General features: G+C 45.0%; 1 protein-coding gene across 4 annotated transcripts in view; it reads left to right on the forward strand.

The window, feature by feature from the left end:
- LOC147748319 (ultra-long-chain fatty acid omega-hydroxylase-like) overlaps positions 1 to 17,317 on the forward strand; it is a 243,271-nt gene that overhangs the window by 216,445 nt on the left and 9,509 nt on the right. For all 4 annotated transcript variants that reach the window (XM_086960205.1, XM_086960197.1, XM_086960188.1 and 1 more), the window contains 2 exons: positions 5,060 to 5,189; positions 15,222 to 15,355. In XM_086960205.1, coding sequence (XP_086816331.1) covers positions 5,060 to 5,189; positions 15,222 to 15,355 — 264 coding nt within the window. The remainder of the gene's footprint in view (positions 1 to 5,059; positions 5,190 to 15,221; positions 15,356 to 17,317) is intronic.

Consider the following 17,317-nt stretch of genomic DNA (forward strand, 5'->3'; position numbering starts at 1 on the left):
TCCAATTTATTCTGGGAACGGCCAGGTGGGATTGGTTGTTGGATCTGAGGGCACGTAATTTGTTATGTGGAGTAATAAGTTGGCTCATGATGCGTGGTCTCTGGCCATATTTTATTTTATGAATGATACAAAGAGTTTTGAATTCAATTCTTTTTCTAACAGGCAGCCAGTGAAGATTGGTATGAGTTGAACAAGTCAATTGTGTTTTTAGAATGTTCAGCAGAATTCTAGCTGCAGCATTTTGGATAACCTGCAGCTTTCTGATGACATATGAAGGGCTGCCTAGATAGAGCGAATTTCTGTAGTCTAGATGCAACACTATTCTATGGGTTTCCACAGGAAGCCATTTGATTGTCTTCCTGAGAGCTCTTAAAAGAACAAAACATTGCCCGGCCACCTTCTTAGTCTATGAGCCCATGTTGAGCTCTTTATCCAAGTAGACAGGTTACATTTCTGTCTACATTCTTTTTCCTCAGTGGTCAGGGGACCACAGAAGCCCCTGATCTGCATGGGTTTGAACTGTCCTGCTTCCTAGACTCTGTCTTTTTCCACTCTGATTGCACAGCCCAGTGCAAGACCTAATGCATTGTAAATGCTTGTTCTTTCAGTAAAAACCCAAGGTTATCGGCCTTCTAAGATACCTTTTCCCTAAACAGGGAACTGGAATTATAGACTCTACTAATGTGGTTCAGAGAACTAATGACTTTCAAGATAGTGCAATGAAATATTTTGAGGTAGGTAACCGCACACAGACTTGAAAGCTACAATTGGGGGAGATGCTCCTGTCGGCCATACTTGAAATGATTATAAGAATGCAAAAGACAGCACACAGGATTTTAAAAGATTTGATATAAGTCAGTTTGGATTAAACTTCAGCAGGGTCCAAACTGAAACGGCTACTATAAGAACTGAAATATTTAGGCCACATTCAAAGGAGTTGAGACAAGTTACGGAACCCTTGCGAAATTAACCGGCAAGTAATAAACTGTCTAGGCCTAAAGTTTTTTATCTCAAGGCAGCCAATACTGATTATGCGTACAGAGCATCCATTTGGTAAAGTAGGAATGTTTAACAAGGTTTGGAGAATTAACAGAAAAAGCAAAATCAGACAAGTGAGACCTTTGTGTCACGCTGTTTTTCCAAAGGCACATAAGGAAAGATCATCTATGGGAGAGAAAATCCTGGTGAAAATAAGAAGCCCTGTAGTAAATATTATTAAACAGCCTCCTTGTAAAAAAAAATTAAAAATTAGGTCATAAAGCAGACAAAGAGTGCTGCTATTTTTCTCTGCCTGGTTCTGAGTAGTGCTCTAGTCATAAGATTATATTACCTTCATCAGCTTCATTCCAATTATTTTCTGGGAGAAAAATGGAAGTACTCCAGAGGCTGTGCTTACACCCCCCCCCCCCCCACCAGCAAAAAAGTAACATAATGGGGAGCCACGACCAATGGCCAATAGGATAAGGGAGCCACAAAGTCAAAATAGTTTGGGAACCATTGTTCTAGGCACTATTGTTCATCAGAGAAACACAGGGCAAAGCCTCTAGCCCTTGCATAAACACAGTTCAAAGGCCAAGAATGTAGGAAGGTTCCAGAGCAAGACCAATCAAGATAAGGAAACTTGAAAACAAGTCTATATTCTTGAAGACCCAATACTCCGGCCTGCTAACTACAACTACAGAATAGTGTGCACTAATCTGATATCAAGTACTTAGCCTAGTACTTCAACGTGTCCTAAGATCAAAGAAAGTCTTGAGGTCTTGACTCAGTAAATCGCAGAGGAACTGGAGTAGCTGATCAGAACGTGGAGACAAAGGGTGCGCCAAGGAAGCTGGAGCCAAGGGAATCACAGGAGGAGCTAGAACTGCAGCTGAGAAGTGAACTGCCCAGGTCTGGTCGATTCTTCAGGTGGGTGGGTCGGCGGGAAGCTTATTCCGCAGGGAGCATAGGCCAAGCAGGGGTTCAGGATTGGGTGTGGTGTATATAACATGCTCAGGGGCCAAAGGGATCACGAGTGGCACTTGGCGCACATGGCAATCTGGAAGGTTCTCCAAGACTCTTGAAGGAATCATGTGTTAGTACACTGGCTTTAATCTTACAGGAAGTGCAGGTGCAAGCTAACCAATGGAATCACTTAACAGGAAACAAATGTTTTGTTTTGTCTAAACTTGCACAAGGGAAAACACTCCAAGACCCTAGTAACAGCGGAAGCAAGGCAAGCCATTGGTTCATGTGTTCAGGGAATACTTGCAAGCTCAGGCGTAGTGAAATCAGAGGATTGGGGAAACTCAGGCATGGAATCATAGCGTGCCATAGAGCGCCACAGGGATACCGTAACATGAGCCCTGCGTGCCAGGCCCACTACACAGAGGGCACATGAGCGGGCCATGACAAATAGTTACTTATACTACTGCTGTAGTAGTATGACCAATTAATAAAGCACCCTACATTTTCATTGCACCTGCATTTTTCCACAAATAATTCTACATACCCCGGGAGAAATCATGGAAGGAGTGTTCAGCGCAGTGCACCTCCTCCTTTTATTTCAAGTCCTTGTGAGAGCCATTCATTAGCACTAAACCTGCTATAGGGTGGCTTTGAGATGAAAGTCCCCTGCATGCTTTGCAAAGCTTTGCCATCCTGCCCTGTAACCGTTTTCTGGACTATGCTTTTTTTCCCTTTAGTGGATTTGAAAACCAGGGGAGCCTAGAGGAGGTGCACTAGGTTAGGTCACCATGAGAGTTGTGCTCTTAGTCCATTAGGTCAACCACAGAATACTTGCTTTTTGAATGAGAGTAGTTGATACCCACTCATCTCATAATATACTGTGACAAGCAGTAGTGACAGCATGTTTCAGGGGCTCAGGCCTTTTTACCTGTACCTTGTAGGGAGACTGGCTAATGGTTCTCGACAGTAAAGGCCAGTCTAGTGCCTTTCCTATTGCTTAATTTCTGGAATTGATGTCTGTGTGTATGCAAACTGTGGTTCAAATACAACACTAAACACCAAATGCAATACGATTTACAGCTGCTATTCACCATCGATAACACCGAAGACTCCATACGGCACTTCCAGTCCACCATGAGTTTCATCAAAACTTGGATGGACCAGAACCAGCTCAAATTAAATCCGGGCAAAACGGAACTAGTCCTGACCGGCGAAAGCAGCAAGCACTGGGGCCCGCACTACTGGCCTTCTGAACTAGGCCAAGCTCCTACACCCTCCCTGTCAGCCAAAACACTAGGAGTCACTGTGGACCGGGACTTATCTCTTAAAACTCAAGTTGGTCAAGTGGTCTCCAAGTGTTTCTTCCAACTGAAGAAAATCCGGAAGGTACGCCGCCTGCTTACACCCGAGGCACTCACCCAGGTGGTGATGGCTACTGTATTATCCCATCTGGATTACGCAAACGCCATCTACCTAGGTCTTCCCAACTACCTAGTTAAGCGACTCCAGATGGCACAGAACCATGCCACAAGGTTAATTCTGAACCAACCTAGGCGCCAGGCAGCCACCCCCCTCCTTAGGAAACTACACTGGCTCCCGGTGGCCCAACGATGTGCCTTCAAAACTGGCTGCTTAATTTTCAAGTCCCTATACTGTAAAAGCCCATTATTCATCAACAATCTGATTTCCAAATACACCCCGTCCCGCAACCTACGCTCACTCCATCAGAACCTCCTGCAGTCGCCTACCTTCAACTTAAAGCGTGCAGGAGGTCGCAGGTTTGCCACCCTCGCTCCCTGCTTGTGGAACTCTCTCCCGATGGAGACCCGGAATTGTCAAGACCTCCTTTCCTTCCGGAAAGCCTTGAAGACCTGGCTTTTCAGACAAGCATTTTCATAACTCTCTTCCCTCTATGTTCATGTTATTGCTGATCACAGCGCCAAGCAACCAACCGGTGATAGTGCGCTCTAGAAATATTTTAATAACATAACATAACATAATAACATATTGTTCCAACGTGGAGCAATGTACCAGATGCCGCATGACATTATCCACTAACATGCAAGATCAATAGCATCATGCCAAGCCTATAAAACAACCATTACAACTCAAACCAGTCTACATCCCCTGGATGACTTAGGGATTGGTACCCCTGGGGGACCTATGTCTCAGTACCCTAGGGCACCTAGGGCTTTATTCTCAGTGAGGACCCACTATTCAGTAACTGCAGTGGACTTAGGGTTGGTACGACTGGGGACCCACAATTCCACATTCCTGTGGGACCTTGGGGCTCTGTACCCCCAGGAGACTTAGGACTTAGTAACCCAGGGGGACGTACAGTTTGGTACCTTCTCTGGACCTAGGACCTGATACCTCCAAATGACATAGGGTGTGGTATGCTTGGGGACCCACTGGTAGGTACCCCTGGGGGACCTAGGGCTCGGTATACCCAGGGACCCACTACTCGGAATTCCTGGGGGATCCACTAGTCAGTATTATTTTCAGTGAGCCCTGATTTCCTGAGTTTCATAGGCAGCCAAAAAAAACCTCCAGAAAATACATTTGAATCATTTTCACAACCTGTGCAAACCACTTTTCACCTAGAACAGCCTTGTCTCCCTTATGATATAGAGGATTCATTCAACTTTCAGCTCTTTAGGTTTTAACTTTCTAGCTATGAAAATTTGGTCACTGATCAATAAGGAGACATTGGTGTCAGCATATATATATTACTGAACGGCCATAGCTCATTTAAAGAAAACATGAAACTTTCTGCACGACTGCACATCATAATCCACAACCTGTTTTGAAATTGACTTGCATTAAATTGCTAAAAATTACAAACTGCATAATACTATGGTCTTCAGTGTACTGGTTCTAAACTTGCTACAATTGGCTAAAATCAATCAACCCTAATGAGAAATCAAGAGACCGAGGATTTAAATTTGGATTTAGAGAATGGTGTTTATAGAGCCATGTAATTAATGGAAATAATATATGTTGGTGCAGATCTGTAGGGTAATGTGGCATCACAGGGGTTATGATTCCTGTGTCAGTATGAAGACATGAGTCTATGCAGTAATAACACAACTAAGAGTTTCTCGTCTGACAGGTCACGACACTGCCGCCAGCGGGCTCTCCTGGGTACTGTATAATTTGGCTCTTCATCCCAAATACCAGGACCAATGCAGGGAGGAGATACAAGAACTCCTGAGGGGGAGAGACCCCATGGAGGTTTACTGGTGAGTTCATCTATGTAATGTCCCCCCTATGGCAGACTCTGCCAACTGCCCTTTACCTTTCCCCGCACCACCAAGCCATCTTGACAACTGTACATGCTTCTTGTTCAGCTCCAGGAGTCATCTGACCTACCCTCTGCCCCCTTTTCTCTCCTTATCTTCCAGTCCATACTAATTACTCTTTCCCCCAGAAGGAACAAGGATTTGGATATTTGCTTTATAATCAGTTTGGTCAAGGAAGACCATGCTACATCTAGCTTTTGCCCCTTTTAATTATTCAGTAGACTCAGAAATCCGTCCGCCATTTTGTATCTATTTATACTCATTGGATCTCATTGGTGCACCCCTGAGAGGGAAGAAGGGAGGAGAGATGAAGCAGTGAAGACATGCTTGTTAAATCCCCAGCCTTTTCACTTTTGCAATCCAGCATTTAAATGTAGACTGTAAACACCTATCATCCTTTAAATGTTACAGTTATATTTATCAGTATGCACGTTAGACTCCGCAAACTAAATAGTTTTTTGAATTTATGCCATATTTTTGGTACTTGGAGTACCTGGGGTATAGCGTCAATTCACCTCTTCTAGTTTAACTTGTTGAAAATCGTAGACTTTCAAATGGCCACTGTTTGAATTGGGTGTCTCTAGTTTACACAGGTAGGTACGTGTGACAAATAGGGACCCTCTCCTCTAGTCAGGATAAGGAGATTACACTCCTAAAATAACCCCTGGTCACCCCGTTGGTAGCTTGGCACGAGCAGCAAGGCTTTATCTCAGAGGCGTTGTAAGTTAAGCATAAGTGACCACATACAGTAACCCAGTGACAACACTACAAATGGACACCACACAAGGTTTTATATAAAGAATAAGTATATTTTATATATAGTTACAACAAGACCAATAAACAACCAAAAGAATCCACAGTCCTATTAGATTTCAAGAGTTCTGGTTAAAAGGCTTAATTCAAGGTTCTGTGCGAGTCAGTAGCCTGGTCTGGCTACAGCGTTGTTGAAATAACACAGAGTCTAGCAAATCCAGTGGACCGCGTCGGTACGGGCCCACTCAAATGTCGACAGACTCAGTCACGGTACCTTTTACTTGAGGCGGCGGCACGGATGTGCGAGCCGGTTCCGGTGTTTGTCGCTGTGCAGAAAGGAAGCGTTGCAGGACGCGTTGTCCCTCGATGCGGTGCAGGCAGCGGCCCGTTGACAGAGTCTGTGGATCCAAGGCATGCGTTGTAGGGCGAGACGGTGCTTCGATGCAGTGCTTGCAGCTTGCGGTGTGGCAACAGAGATGGAGTTCTGGAGCTGGCGTCAATCAGTCCGGACAGTGGTGCTAGTTGGGCGATGCGTCGTGAACCGTGCGCGGCGGTGCCCAACTCCGGTGCGTTCACGGGACTCGGAGTCAACAGCAGTGACCGCGTCGGTCAGACCAGTACGAGTCGGTGTAGCGAGGCGTTGCACGTCGCGAAGTCCACCAGTCGCGGTGCAGGCAATGGCTCGGTGGCGGCGTCAGGACGCAGTCGGTAAGCTCAGAGCTTACGTTGTTCGAGGCAGACGTTGCTTGATGCGGTGCCTACAGGACACCGGGCCTGTCGTGAGAGTCGGTCACAGCTCCCTCCCTCTGTAGCCACTGAAATGGCCACTGTTTGAATTGGGGGTCTCTAGTTTACACAGGTAGGTACATGTGACAAATAGGGACCCTCTCCTCTAGTCAGGATAAGGAGATTACACTCCTAAAATAACCCCTGGTCACCCCCTTGGTAGCTTGGCACGAGCAGCAAGGCTTTATCTCAGAGGCGTTGTAAGTTAAGCATAAGTGACCACATACAGTAACCCAGTGACAACACTACAAATGGACACCACACAAGGTTTTATATACAAAATAAGTATATTTTATATATCGTTACAACAAGACCAATAAACAACCAAAAGAATCCACAGTCCTATTAGATTTCAAGAGTTCTGGTTAAAAGGCTGAATTCAAGGTTCTGTGCGAGTCAGTAGCCTGGTCTGGCTACAGCGTTGTTGAAATAACACAGAGTCTAGCAAATCCAGCGGACCAAGTCGGTACGGGCCCACTCAAATGTCGACAGACTCAGTCACAGTACCTTTTACTTAAGGCGGCGGCACAGATGTGCGAGCCGGTTCCGGTGTTCGTTGCTGTGCAGAAAGGAAGCGTTGCAGGACGCGTTGTCCCTCGATGTGGTGCAGGCAGCGGCCCGTTGACAGAGTCGGTGGATCCAAGGCATGCGTTGCAGGGCGAGACGGTGCTTCGATGCGGTGCTTGCAGCTTGGGGTGTGGCAACAGAGATGGAGTTCGGGAGCTGGCGTCAATCAGTCCGGACAGCGGTGCTAGTTGGGCGGTGCGTCGCGAACCGTGCGCGGCGGTGCCCAACTCCGGTGCGTTCACGGGACTCAGAGTCAACAGCAGTGACCGCGTCAGTCAGACCAGTACGAGTCGGTGTAGCGAGGCGTTGCATGTCGCGAAGTCCACCAGTCGCGGTGCAGGCAATGGCTCGGTGACGGCGTCAGGACGCAGTCGGTAAGCTCAGAGCTTACGTTGCTCGAGGCAGACGTTGCTTGATGCGGTGCCTACAGGACACCGGGCCAGTCGTGAGAGTCGGTCACAGCTCCCTCCCTCTGTAGCCACTGAAACAGCGTTTCCAGCAGCAATTCACAAAGCAAAGGCTGGTGAAGTCCACTGGTCCTGGGACTTCGGTCAGGGTACAAGCTCTTTTCCAAGCCCTTGGAGATCTTTGCACAAGTTGAAAGTAAAGTCCACAAAGTTCTTTCTCCTCTCTTTGGCAGTCAGGCAACCACTGCAGGCCCATCCCCCAAGCAGCACTTCAGCTTGGGAATAGTCTCTCCTCAGTTTCTTCAGGTTCCTCTCCTCAGCAGAGGTTTCGTCTTGTAAGTCCAGAAGTGATCTAATTTCATGGGATCAGGGTCCCAATACTTATACCCCAAAATCCTTCATTCTCTCAGGGGAGAGGGACCTGTGCCCAGTCAAAACCAGTTCTGAAGCACTCTGTTTACCAGATGTCTCCTTTCCTTTCACAGCGCAGGGCAGGCACATCAGATGCCCCACAGGAGGTGGAGGCAGCATTGTGGAAGGCAAGTACAGTCCTGGAGCACTTGGTTGGCAGTCTTCCTTCGCTTCTTTCAGTGTGCAGGGCAGAGACATCAGACGCACCACAGAAGGTGGAGCCGGCATTGTAGAGGGAAGGCCCAGCTCTATTCAGGTCCCAGGAGATACTCCTCCCCCCCATCTAGATGCAGATCTCCCTATTCACCACCGGGCTGCCCCAGCCTGTCTCTTGGAATCCCCAAGCCCTGTCACTCACAAAACCAGACGAAGGAATACACAACCTCGCAGAGGCAGGCTCAAATGGTTAGGCAACCTACTTTCTAAAAGTGGTATTTGCAAACACAGAATATTAAAATAAACTTCACTAAAAGATGTATTTTATTATTCTGAGTCCAGGAATACTAAACTTGAATTTCTACCATGTTCTCTGAGTCGGTTAGGATTATAAAGTTTAATAATTCTAACAGCCCATTCTGGCCTATGGAGAACAGGTAACCTTGCAATAGTAAAAAACGAAAATGGCTGTAATTCACTATTAGGACATGGCACAAACATCAGGGCTTGCCCTACCTTATACTTACAATGCACCCTGCCCTTGGGCCTACCATAGGGGTGACTAATATGAAGACAAGGGAAGGTTTAGGGACTGGCAAGTGGGTGCACTTCCCCAGTCAGCATGACAGTACCAGACTGCACGCAGGCTCTGCATTGGCAGACCTTAGACACGTTTTACAAGGCTGCTTCTGTGGGTGGCACAACCAGTGCTGCAAGCCCACTAGCAGCATTTGGATTTACACACCCTGGGCACACTCAGTGCACTGTACTAGGGTCTGACAAGTAAACCAAACATCCAATCATGGAACCACTAATCAATACATCAATTTACAGTAGGGAGCACTCGCACTGTGGCACTGGACAGCAGTGGCAGAGTGCCCAAAGCATCTAACACCAGCAAAAACGCATGAGGCAACAGCAAAAATGGAAGGGAGACCCACACCAATGGTGCCAGGTCTAACAGCCACCATAACATAATGACATCCAAAGAAAAGAACTAATCCATGCCATAAACAAAAATCTCTCCCTAAATGCAAAACGCACACTTTAGTGCGTTTAGCATATTGGAGTTTTTTTAACAATTCACATTTTGCATCTTCAGCTCCTTGTTTGCTAGTAAGGTGATTTAAATAGTGGGGCTGACAATCATAATTTCAAAGTGATAAAATGGGACCTTGAATTAATCACTGCTTTGAATCCAAACTTCAGAGATTAGCGTTTTTGCAATTCTGAGCCCTGAATTTTAAAACATGAACTTTTAGTGAAAGACAAAGCCGAGTCATAATTGCCAGAGTCCTAACTCTTCTAATTGGCTGTTCTAGCACCAATGCTTAATTTTAGGTGGTGGTTTCCGGTGCTCAGCACCGGTGCTTAATTATCGAAAAGAGTGCCAATACTGTTCTACAATTTAGACCTAAATCAGCTCAAAACACACGATTTAAACATTATGGGGCCCATTACGATGTCGGGCGGATTGCCTCTGCCAGGCTGGCGGTGGCCACCGACGGCCTGGCGGAGGCAATCCGCCCGACACCGTATCCCGAATTCCCCCCGGCATATTAGTATGGCAGACGGAACTGCGGCGGACGGAAAGACCGTCCGACGCTTTACCGCCCAGGTCGCCTTGCGACCGCGGCGGAAAGGGCTTAATATGGTGGCGGTGTCCAATGGACACCGCCAGCCATATTATGATGAGTGGGCATAGGTGCTTTTCTTTGCGGGCCCCCTGCGGGCCCCCCTGGTGAAGGCTGAGGTGGTGGGTGCAAACGGGGGGGTACCTGTGGTACCCCCAGCATTTGCATACACCAAGCAGCAGGCACCGCGCGGTGCCTGCCGCTTCGTGTATTCAAATGCATGCATTCATTGTTAAGATTGTGGCGGGCGGTGCAGTGAGCACCGCCCGCCACAATGTTAAATATGAGGGATGCGCCTGCCACTGTGGCGGGCGCATCCTAATGCACACATCGGGACCCCCGCCCTTTAGGCGGGCGGTCCCGTTTACCGCAAGGGTTGCCCGCCCGCCATCCTAATGTCCCCCTATGTCTTGTAATCACGTTTTTCTATGAATAAATCTTTTTATTATTTTGGATCAAGTTTTTTCTTCATTAATTTGGTTATTATTTCACCAATTTTCACATTTCAAAAAATCATCTGTACACAACATATACATTTTCACATAAAAAATTCTCTTGACACATTATCTTATATACATTTCTAAACATTCATTCATTCAGACATTCCCTCTCATGCATCCACAGACATCACACATTCATATATTTACGCTGGAATAACAATATTCACAGAATGCCATAGATTACTCTTTTTGAAAACTTTTTTGGAGCATTGATGAATTATTAGCTTTGATCTTATGGCTCTAACAGTCTGCGCGTTTCAAACTCGCCTTGTTTGTGGAGTTCTCATCAGGACAAAGAGCTGTGAAGAAAGGAAAAAAAACTTTCTTTAGAGGATTGTTACAACTTATCTCACTTCTTACTACTCCTTTCACTGCTTCTAGCTTCCTTATCTAACCTCTGTAATTTTGAGCTTATGTGATGGCTTTCAATCATCCCCGGCGCTAAACCATCTAGTTGAAAACCAAAATACGAAAACTGCTGTTACTGCACTGTTTACATCATTCATCATTCGGCCAAACTCTATGTATAATGGACTTACTTGAATTTAGGATTGAGAATCCACCAGTGTTTGTATGGACTGCCTGGCCTATGAAGAGATGAGGGAGTTTTGTAAATAATCTTACTCAAAGAATGTTTCAGTTTATCGTCCTTGTCTACAAAAAAGGTTTCTCTTGCTTGGTGTTTATGTGCAGGCTGCTGTGTACGTTGTTCTTCGTGGTAACTCCTGCCTAAGACAACAAGGAGGACAACAAGGAGGGGGCCTTAGTTACTTTTGAATGCACATCTTTGCTGAAAGTGCAGGGATTTCAAAAACATTCAGCTTGCTGATCCGCGGTGCTTACCTAAATTGTGGAACAGTATTGGCACTTGCTGTTCGGAGCCCAGACCCAGTGGTGGTTTTCCGTAATTATCAACAATGGCACTTATGACAGTCTGCCACATGGTGGCACTGTTTGTCTAATTTAGGGATGAGCATCATTACAGTTGTTTATTGATTCAACATACTTTATAAATGACTAATAATTGTCACACAAGCCATTCTAATAGTCTTCATTGTCACTCTTGTAGGAGTTTGGTGGTTGGGAGTTCTGTTGGTACTGAACATTAGCAGCGCTGACAGAGGCAATGAGTGGTGCAAGCTGCAGTGGCCTTCTGACAAGGCCCCTGGCCCGTATTTATTTTACAAATTAAGCACTGTCTACCACTAGCATTCCATATAGTGCACTAATATCTAAAGATCACAATAATTGAGTTTTTTTTTAAGGCCAAAAATTGAAGCTGCCCTCTTTAGTTCCAAATATCGGAGGCACGTGTTCAATCTTCCCACAATTGTCAGATCAACAGAGACGAGTCTGTAAACAGATTGATTGTAGATTAAAGAAACAGAACTATCAGCCCATTTAGCAGATGGCCATCTTAACGAAGATTGCGAAATTTAGGTCCAAAAAGGACATATGCATGCTAGATGTTAAACAAATCCATGTAAGGTACATTTACATTAAATTGTACTGGAAATTATTACATAGTCCAAGATAATGCTGAAAATCTGAACTGATTAGGCTCCTATTTTATGCATCCCCCTCTTAACAATGGGAATTTGCACAAATTCTATGTCTGATAAATCTGTAGAATCAACTTTTTCCCATGGTGCGACTCTGCTGATGATTGGTAACAGCTTCATCCTTTCTGTGACGGAGATAGCTCTCAAATCCTTTGAAAGCATACTCGACTCAGCCTCCTTGCACATACCAGATGTTGCCTAACCCATTAAAAATGTATTCATCTTGAAAGCTCGTGATCATAACAAATAGTTTTCTTTGTCCAAATCTTTGCATCTGCAAAGTTCGTTCAAGGCACCAGGACATTCACTAGGCACACATCTAAAGCCTTTGTCGTCAGAATTCCACTCAAACCCGATGCCTATATTACGTAAGAGGTACCAATCTGTTGGAGCAGTAGGCCCTTCCAGTACTATTTGATTGGAGCATTCTGCTATCGAATATTATAAATAACTCAGGGGCATATTACCAAGAATAAGTGATAATTATCGCTAAGCTTGGTTAGCGGCTATAATTTTATCGCCGTGCTTCGCCTATTTTTATCGCTTAGAAACCTTGCTATTATCAAGGTTTATCTCCTAAGCGATAAAAATCGGCCGAAATGCATGAATATCGCTGAAAAGTCAGCGATATTCATGCATTACCGAGCTAATGCTCTTAGCCATGTTATCCACCTACCATTGGATAACATGGCTAAGAACTGCTCTGGGCAAGCTTTAGCTTTTGGAGATATTCGCGCTTAGCGCGAATATTTCCAAAAGTAGGTAATAGGAGATAGCGATGTTAACGACTGTTTCCAGTCGCTAACATCTTGGCACGCCCACTTTGCATGTCATTAGCGATAATTATCGCTGACATGCAAAGTGGGCCCCAAGATGATCGCTATCTCCTACTAGCAGTCGCTAACTGGTGTTAGCGAAAGCTAGCTAATAGGGCGATACAATTATTGCCGCTTTAGCGGGAAAAATTCCCGCTAAAGCGGCGATAAGGCCCTTGGTAATATGCCCCTCAGCAACATAGCTGCCAAGGTTTCAGATTGCTTATGTGTGACATTTTCATAATTTCAGTGCAATTATGAGTGACATTCAACGACTATGAGTAACACTTTCTCGCGAGAAAAATCAAGCAAAAAGAACGATGGAAAGAGAGATATATCAGAAATGACACCCATCTGAACAACGAGAAACTCTAAGAAGATCTTAAAACTGCTGCGATGTACCAGAAATGTAAGGGCACTGTGGGACCAGCCTATACCAAACAGGATGTGAGAGGACCCAGTGCAGATGATCTCAGCTGCCTGCTAATAAATGTTGATAATTATTCAGTCACGACAGCAGACTCGCAGGCTCCAAGTGTCTGGCTTATATAGTCTATATTTTTACTTTGCGTTCTGATATTGATAGGTATCACCTTATAGGTGTAGGACTAAACGGTCCCAGAATGCAAGCTGAAAAAACAGGACTCTGTCATTATGGCAATTTGACAGCTTATAGTAAGATGGTCACAGGCAGGAGAGGAACAAACGAGAGGATGTGTAACTGACACTCAAAGCATCAGTTGCAGGTGTGGGTCAGAAATGTCCGAATGTTGCCCAGGAAGCCTGCTGAGCACTGTGGATGCACCTGCCAACCTCTGACACAGCTGGGAAGAGCACAGGGACAGCTGCACGTTTGACAGACCCTAAACATCAGGTTATGCTCTGTCTGGCCAGGGTACCAGAAGTCAGGCTGTCAAGCCCTACCTCCCTGTGCTCCAATTGTTCTCTTTCCCTCACATCCAGTCAGCGGTAGCAGAGATGAGCATAGGGCCACGCGCAGAACTGATGACAGCCAACCCATGTCACTTGATGCAAGCTTTTCTGGTCTCTGGCCCTGTGGTGTTTGATCGCCACAACTTTTAAATGTAAACAAGCCCATGTATCGATCAACCAGGTTAAAAAGGCAGTCACAGGCTTTACGGAGTGATTGCGCGGATTGCGTGACGCTCAGTGCGGATGTGTTGTGCAGTCCATAATTTGGTGAGCTTTTTCTTGAGGTCTCAGACTGTATTTGGTGAAAAGCCAGTCTTCACCTGGCTGTTTCCACAGGCCTTCATAATATGTTTGACAATTTCACTCCACGCAGTAAACAACTAATTCCAGACATTGTATGCTATTACTAACATAGGGGCATATTAGCAAGAACCTCATTAAAATTATCGCTGTTTTAGGGGCAGGAAACTGCCGCTAAAACGGCGATAATGGGCTTGCTAATATGTGTTACAGAATTCCAATAGAAGCCCAGGTTAGATGTGCAGGACATCTAACCTGGGCTTCTATTGGAATTCTATAACGCATATTAGCAAGCCCATTATCGCCGTTTTAGCGGCAGTGTCCTGCTGCTAAAACGGCGATAATTTTAACGAGGTTCTTGCTAATATGCCCTATAGTCTTTCAGATGTGAGTGGGAGTCCACATTTGTGCGATGTGTGTGATTAGTCCATCAAATACTCACTGCTTAGTCACTTAGCTTTTTCTGGACCGGTCCGTAAATGGCAGACGGAGCTTGCAACCGCAGTGATCTGGCCCAATGTCCGATAGTCTCCATATCTCCTTGTCGCCTTGATTCATCATCTCTGAGGGTCTCTGTCTCCACAGTTCCCTGGCTTCCAAATGCTGGAGGTTCCCTGGTCATATGGCTCTCTGACCATAGATAATCCTATGTCCTGATCCTACCTCTAAATTGATCTTACCAGGCTCATGTGACCTGTGCTCGAATTACTGGCTGGCCCATAAGAAAGTTGCAGTTCAGAGGTGTATTTTAAGAGAAGATTAGGCTGGGGACATCTCAAAGAACAGGTGGGGAAATCAACTCACTCGTGTGTGTAATGCGTAGAATCTATCTCATCTTTGTGCATAAGTAGAGTTTAGTGTCAAGACTACCACAATCACCCACTTCATAGATTCCTGAATCCAGTAGTGACAGTACCCAAAGCTCCACAAAAAAAGTATTGCAGTCAGCTATCACCAATCGTACTAAACCTTTACATAAAAGAAAGTCGAATGTGCATGAGGAACTGTTTGGAAGAAAAGTAAATAAATATTCAAAGGTAGATCCAATTGAATGAAATTTGAAATGTACCCTAATCCGAAAGCTTAGATTTCGGAACAAATAATCCCTTTCTGGAGACATTTTATGTATAGGTTGTTTTATTTTTTAGGGACGACCTGTCCCAGATGCCTTTCACCACAATGTGCATCAAGGAGAGCCTACGGCTGCACCCGCCTGTGGCCGCCGTGTCCCGGTGCTGCATTGAAGACATTAGACTACCAGATGGGAGAATCATTCCAAAAGGTAACAACCTTCTACCATTGAATATCTTGGGGGAAAAATAGCAACACTGGTGAGGTATTCTTAGCCGACAGTGAAAGACTCCGATTCCTACTCACTCTATCCTACAGTAACATACGAATAGAACTCACCACTGTTTTCTCTCTTGCACGTCTACATCTTCAGCAACTTGTGGGAGACTCCATAGACAGATCCTTAAGCTCTTCTAAGAAGTCCCTTGGCAGAACTCACTCAGCTCTTAATGAGTTAACTCCTTTTGCACTCTTGTCAGTACATGATCAATCAATCAATCAATCAATCAATCTGGGGTTCGTAAAGCGCGCTACTCACCTGTGAGGGTCTCAAGCCATGGCGGGGGCTGATTGTCCCCACTGGTAGGGGATCATTTGAAGAGCCAGTGACACTGATTGCCTGAGGTGGAGGGCCAGGGTGTTCCAGGTCTTGGCGGCGATGTAGGAGAAATAACTTCCCCGATATATGCTATCCTTTCCACTTGTCTTAAATCATGTGCCATGTCCACTTCAGTATCCATCGCACTTGCTGCATTCCTTTATATTTTGGACACAAAATTCTAGGTGCACCGGTGCATGCCACCAATGTGACCTTCATCCATAGATGTGTCTTTAAAATACACTGGGATCAATTATTAATTCAGTAATTAATTGTTGAACAATTCTTTGATATCATCTTTTCCTGGGTAAATGCTAACAGGCTAAGTCTGAAAGATTACAAAATGCTTTTTGCTCCTGATGGCATCAAAAGCAAAATTAATTACCAATAAGATATACTCAGCCTCTTTGCTACTTCCTCTTATGTGCACATTCCTGTCCAAAGGTAAAATCACATACGTAGGATTGCCAAATATTCAATGACATGCAGGGCCGGACTGGGAACCACAACCGGCCCTGGCAAAGTGCTCGCCACCCCACTCGGGGGGGTGTTGGAGGTACCGCTGAGCACTTTGCTGGGGCCGGTTTTTGGGCGATTTTTGTACAGGGCCGATTTTGCAGCTATGGGCCCAAAACGGTCCCCACCCTTGCGGCGCACCGGGGGATTGCCCAGTGCCCGCTATAGCCAGTCCGGCCCTGATGACATGCAATTACTATTATAATTATAACCAGGGAATTGCCCATCAAAGCGCCTTGTATTGACTATAACGTCTAAATATTAATTTTGAAATTCCTTGTAATGCTTTCAAGCCCATTCATTATATACTCATGGGTAGGGGAAATAAAACTAAACAAAGGCAAAGCCCACAGTTTGTTCAGGGGCAGGCAGAAAGTTATGGTGTAACTAATCTCCAAGAAACAGCTAAATCTTTATTATAATACACTAAAATACTTACCCCCAGATGCATCAGGAACCCATTTTGCTATTCCTTAATAGTGAAAAATAACGATTCGCTATTAAGGAATAGCAAAATGCAATGCATGAAGAAATCACAAAAAAATTGTTATTTCTTAATATTTCCTTAATTGCGACTCTCAAATTGTGAGTCGCAATTAAGGAATACCTCCCCATTCTTTCCTATGGGCCTAGAGGCCCATAGGAATGAATGGGAAGACATTCTCAATTTGCGAATCGCAATTAGCGAATCGCAAATTGAGAATGCGCTTTCAAGCATGCAGGGGTGTCCAAAGGACACCCTGTTGCACCCCTGAAATTGATCTGTGCACATATGTTATATATATGCACACATGAAACTTTGAAAAATGCACTTTAGTGCATTTTTCAACGTTTTTGCAAATTACCATGAAGTTCAGCTTCATGGTAATTTGCGAACCCTATTAGCGAAATTGCTATTTTTTAAACTTTAATGCATTGCATTTAAGGAATCTTAATTTGAGATTCCTTAAATGCAAGTAATCGCAATTTTGCGATTTCTTAATTTGCGATTTTTGCATTTGGGATGATGCATCCCAAATGCTAAAATACCGGTCGCAAAGGGGCAGATTCTGAGAATCT

This window comes from Lissotriton vulgaris, chromosome 1_1, assembly GCF_964263255.1.
Source record: "Lissotriton vulgaris chromosome 1_1, aLisVul1.2, whole genome shotgun sequence".
NCBI classification, from domain to species: domain Eukaryota; kingdom Metazoa; phylum Chordata; class Amphibia; order Caudata; family Salamandridae; genus Lissotriton; species Lissotriton vulgaris.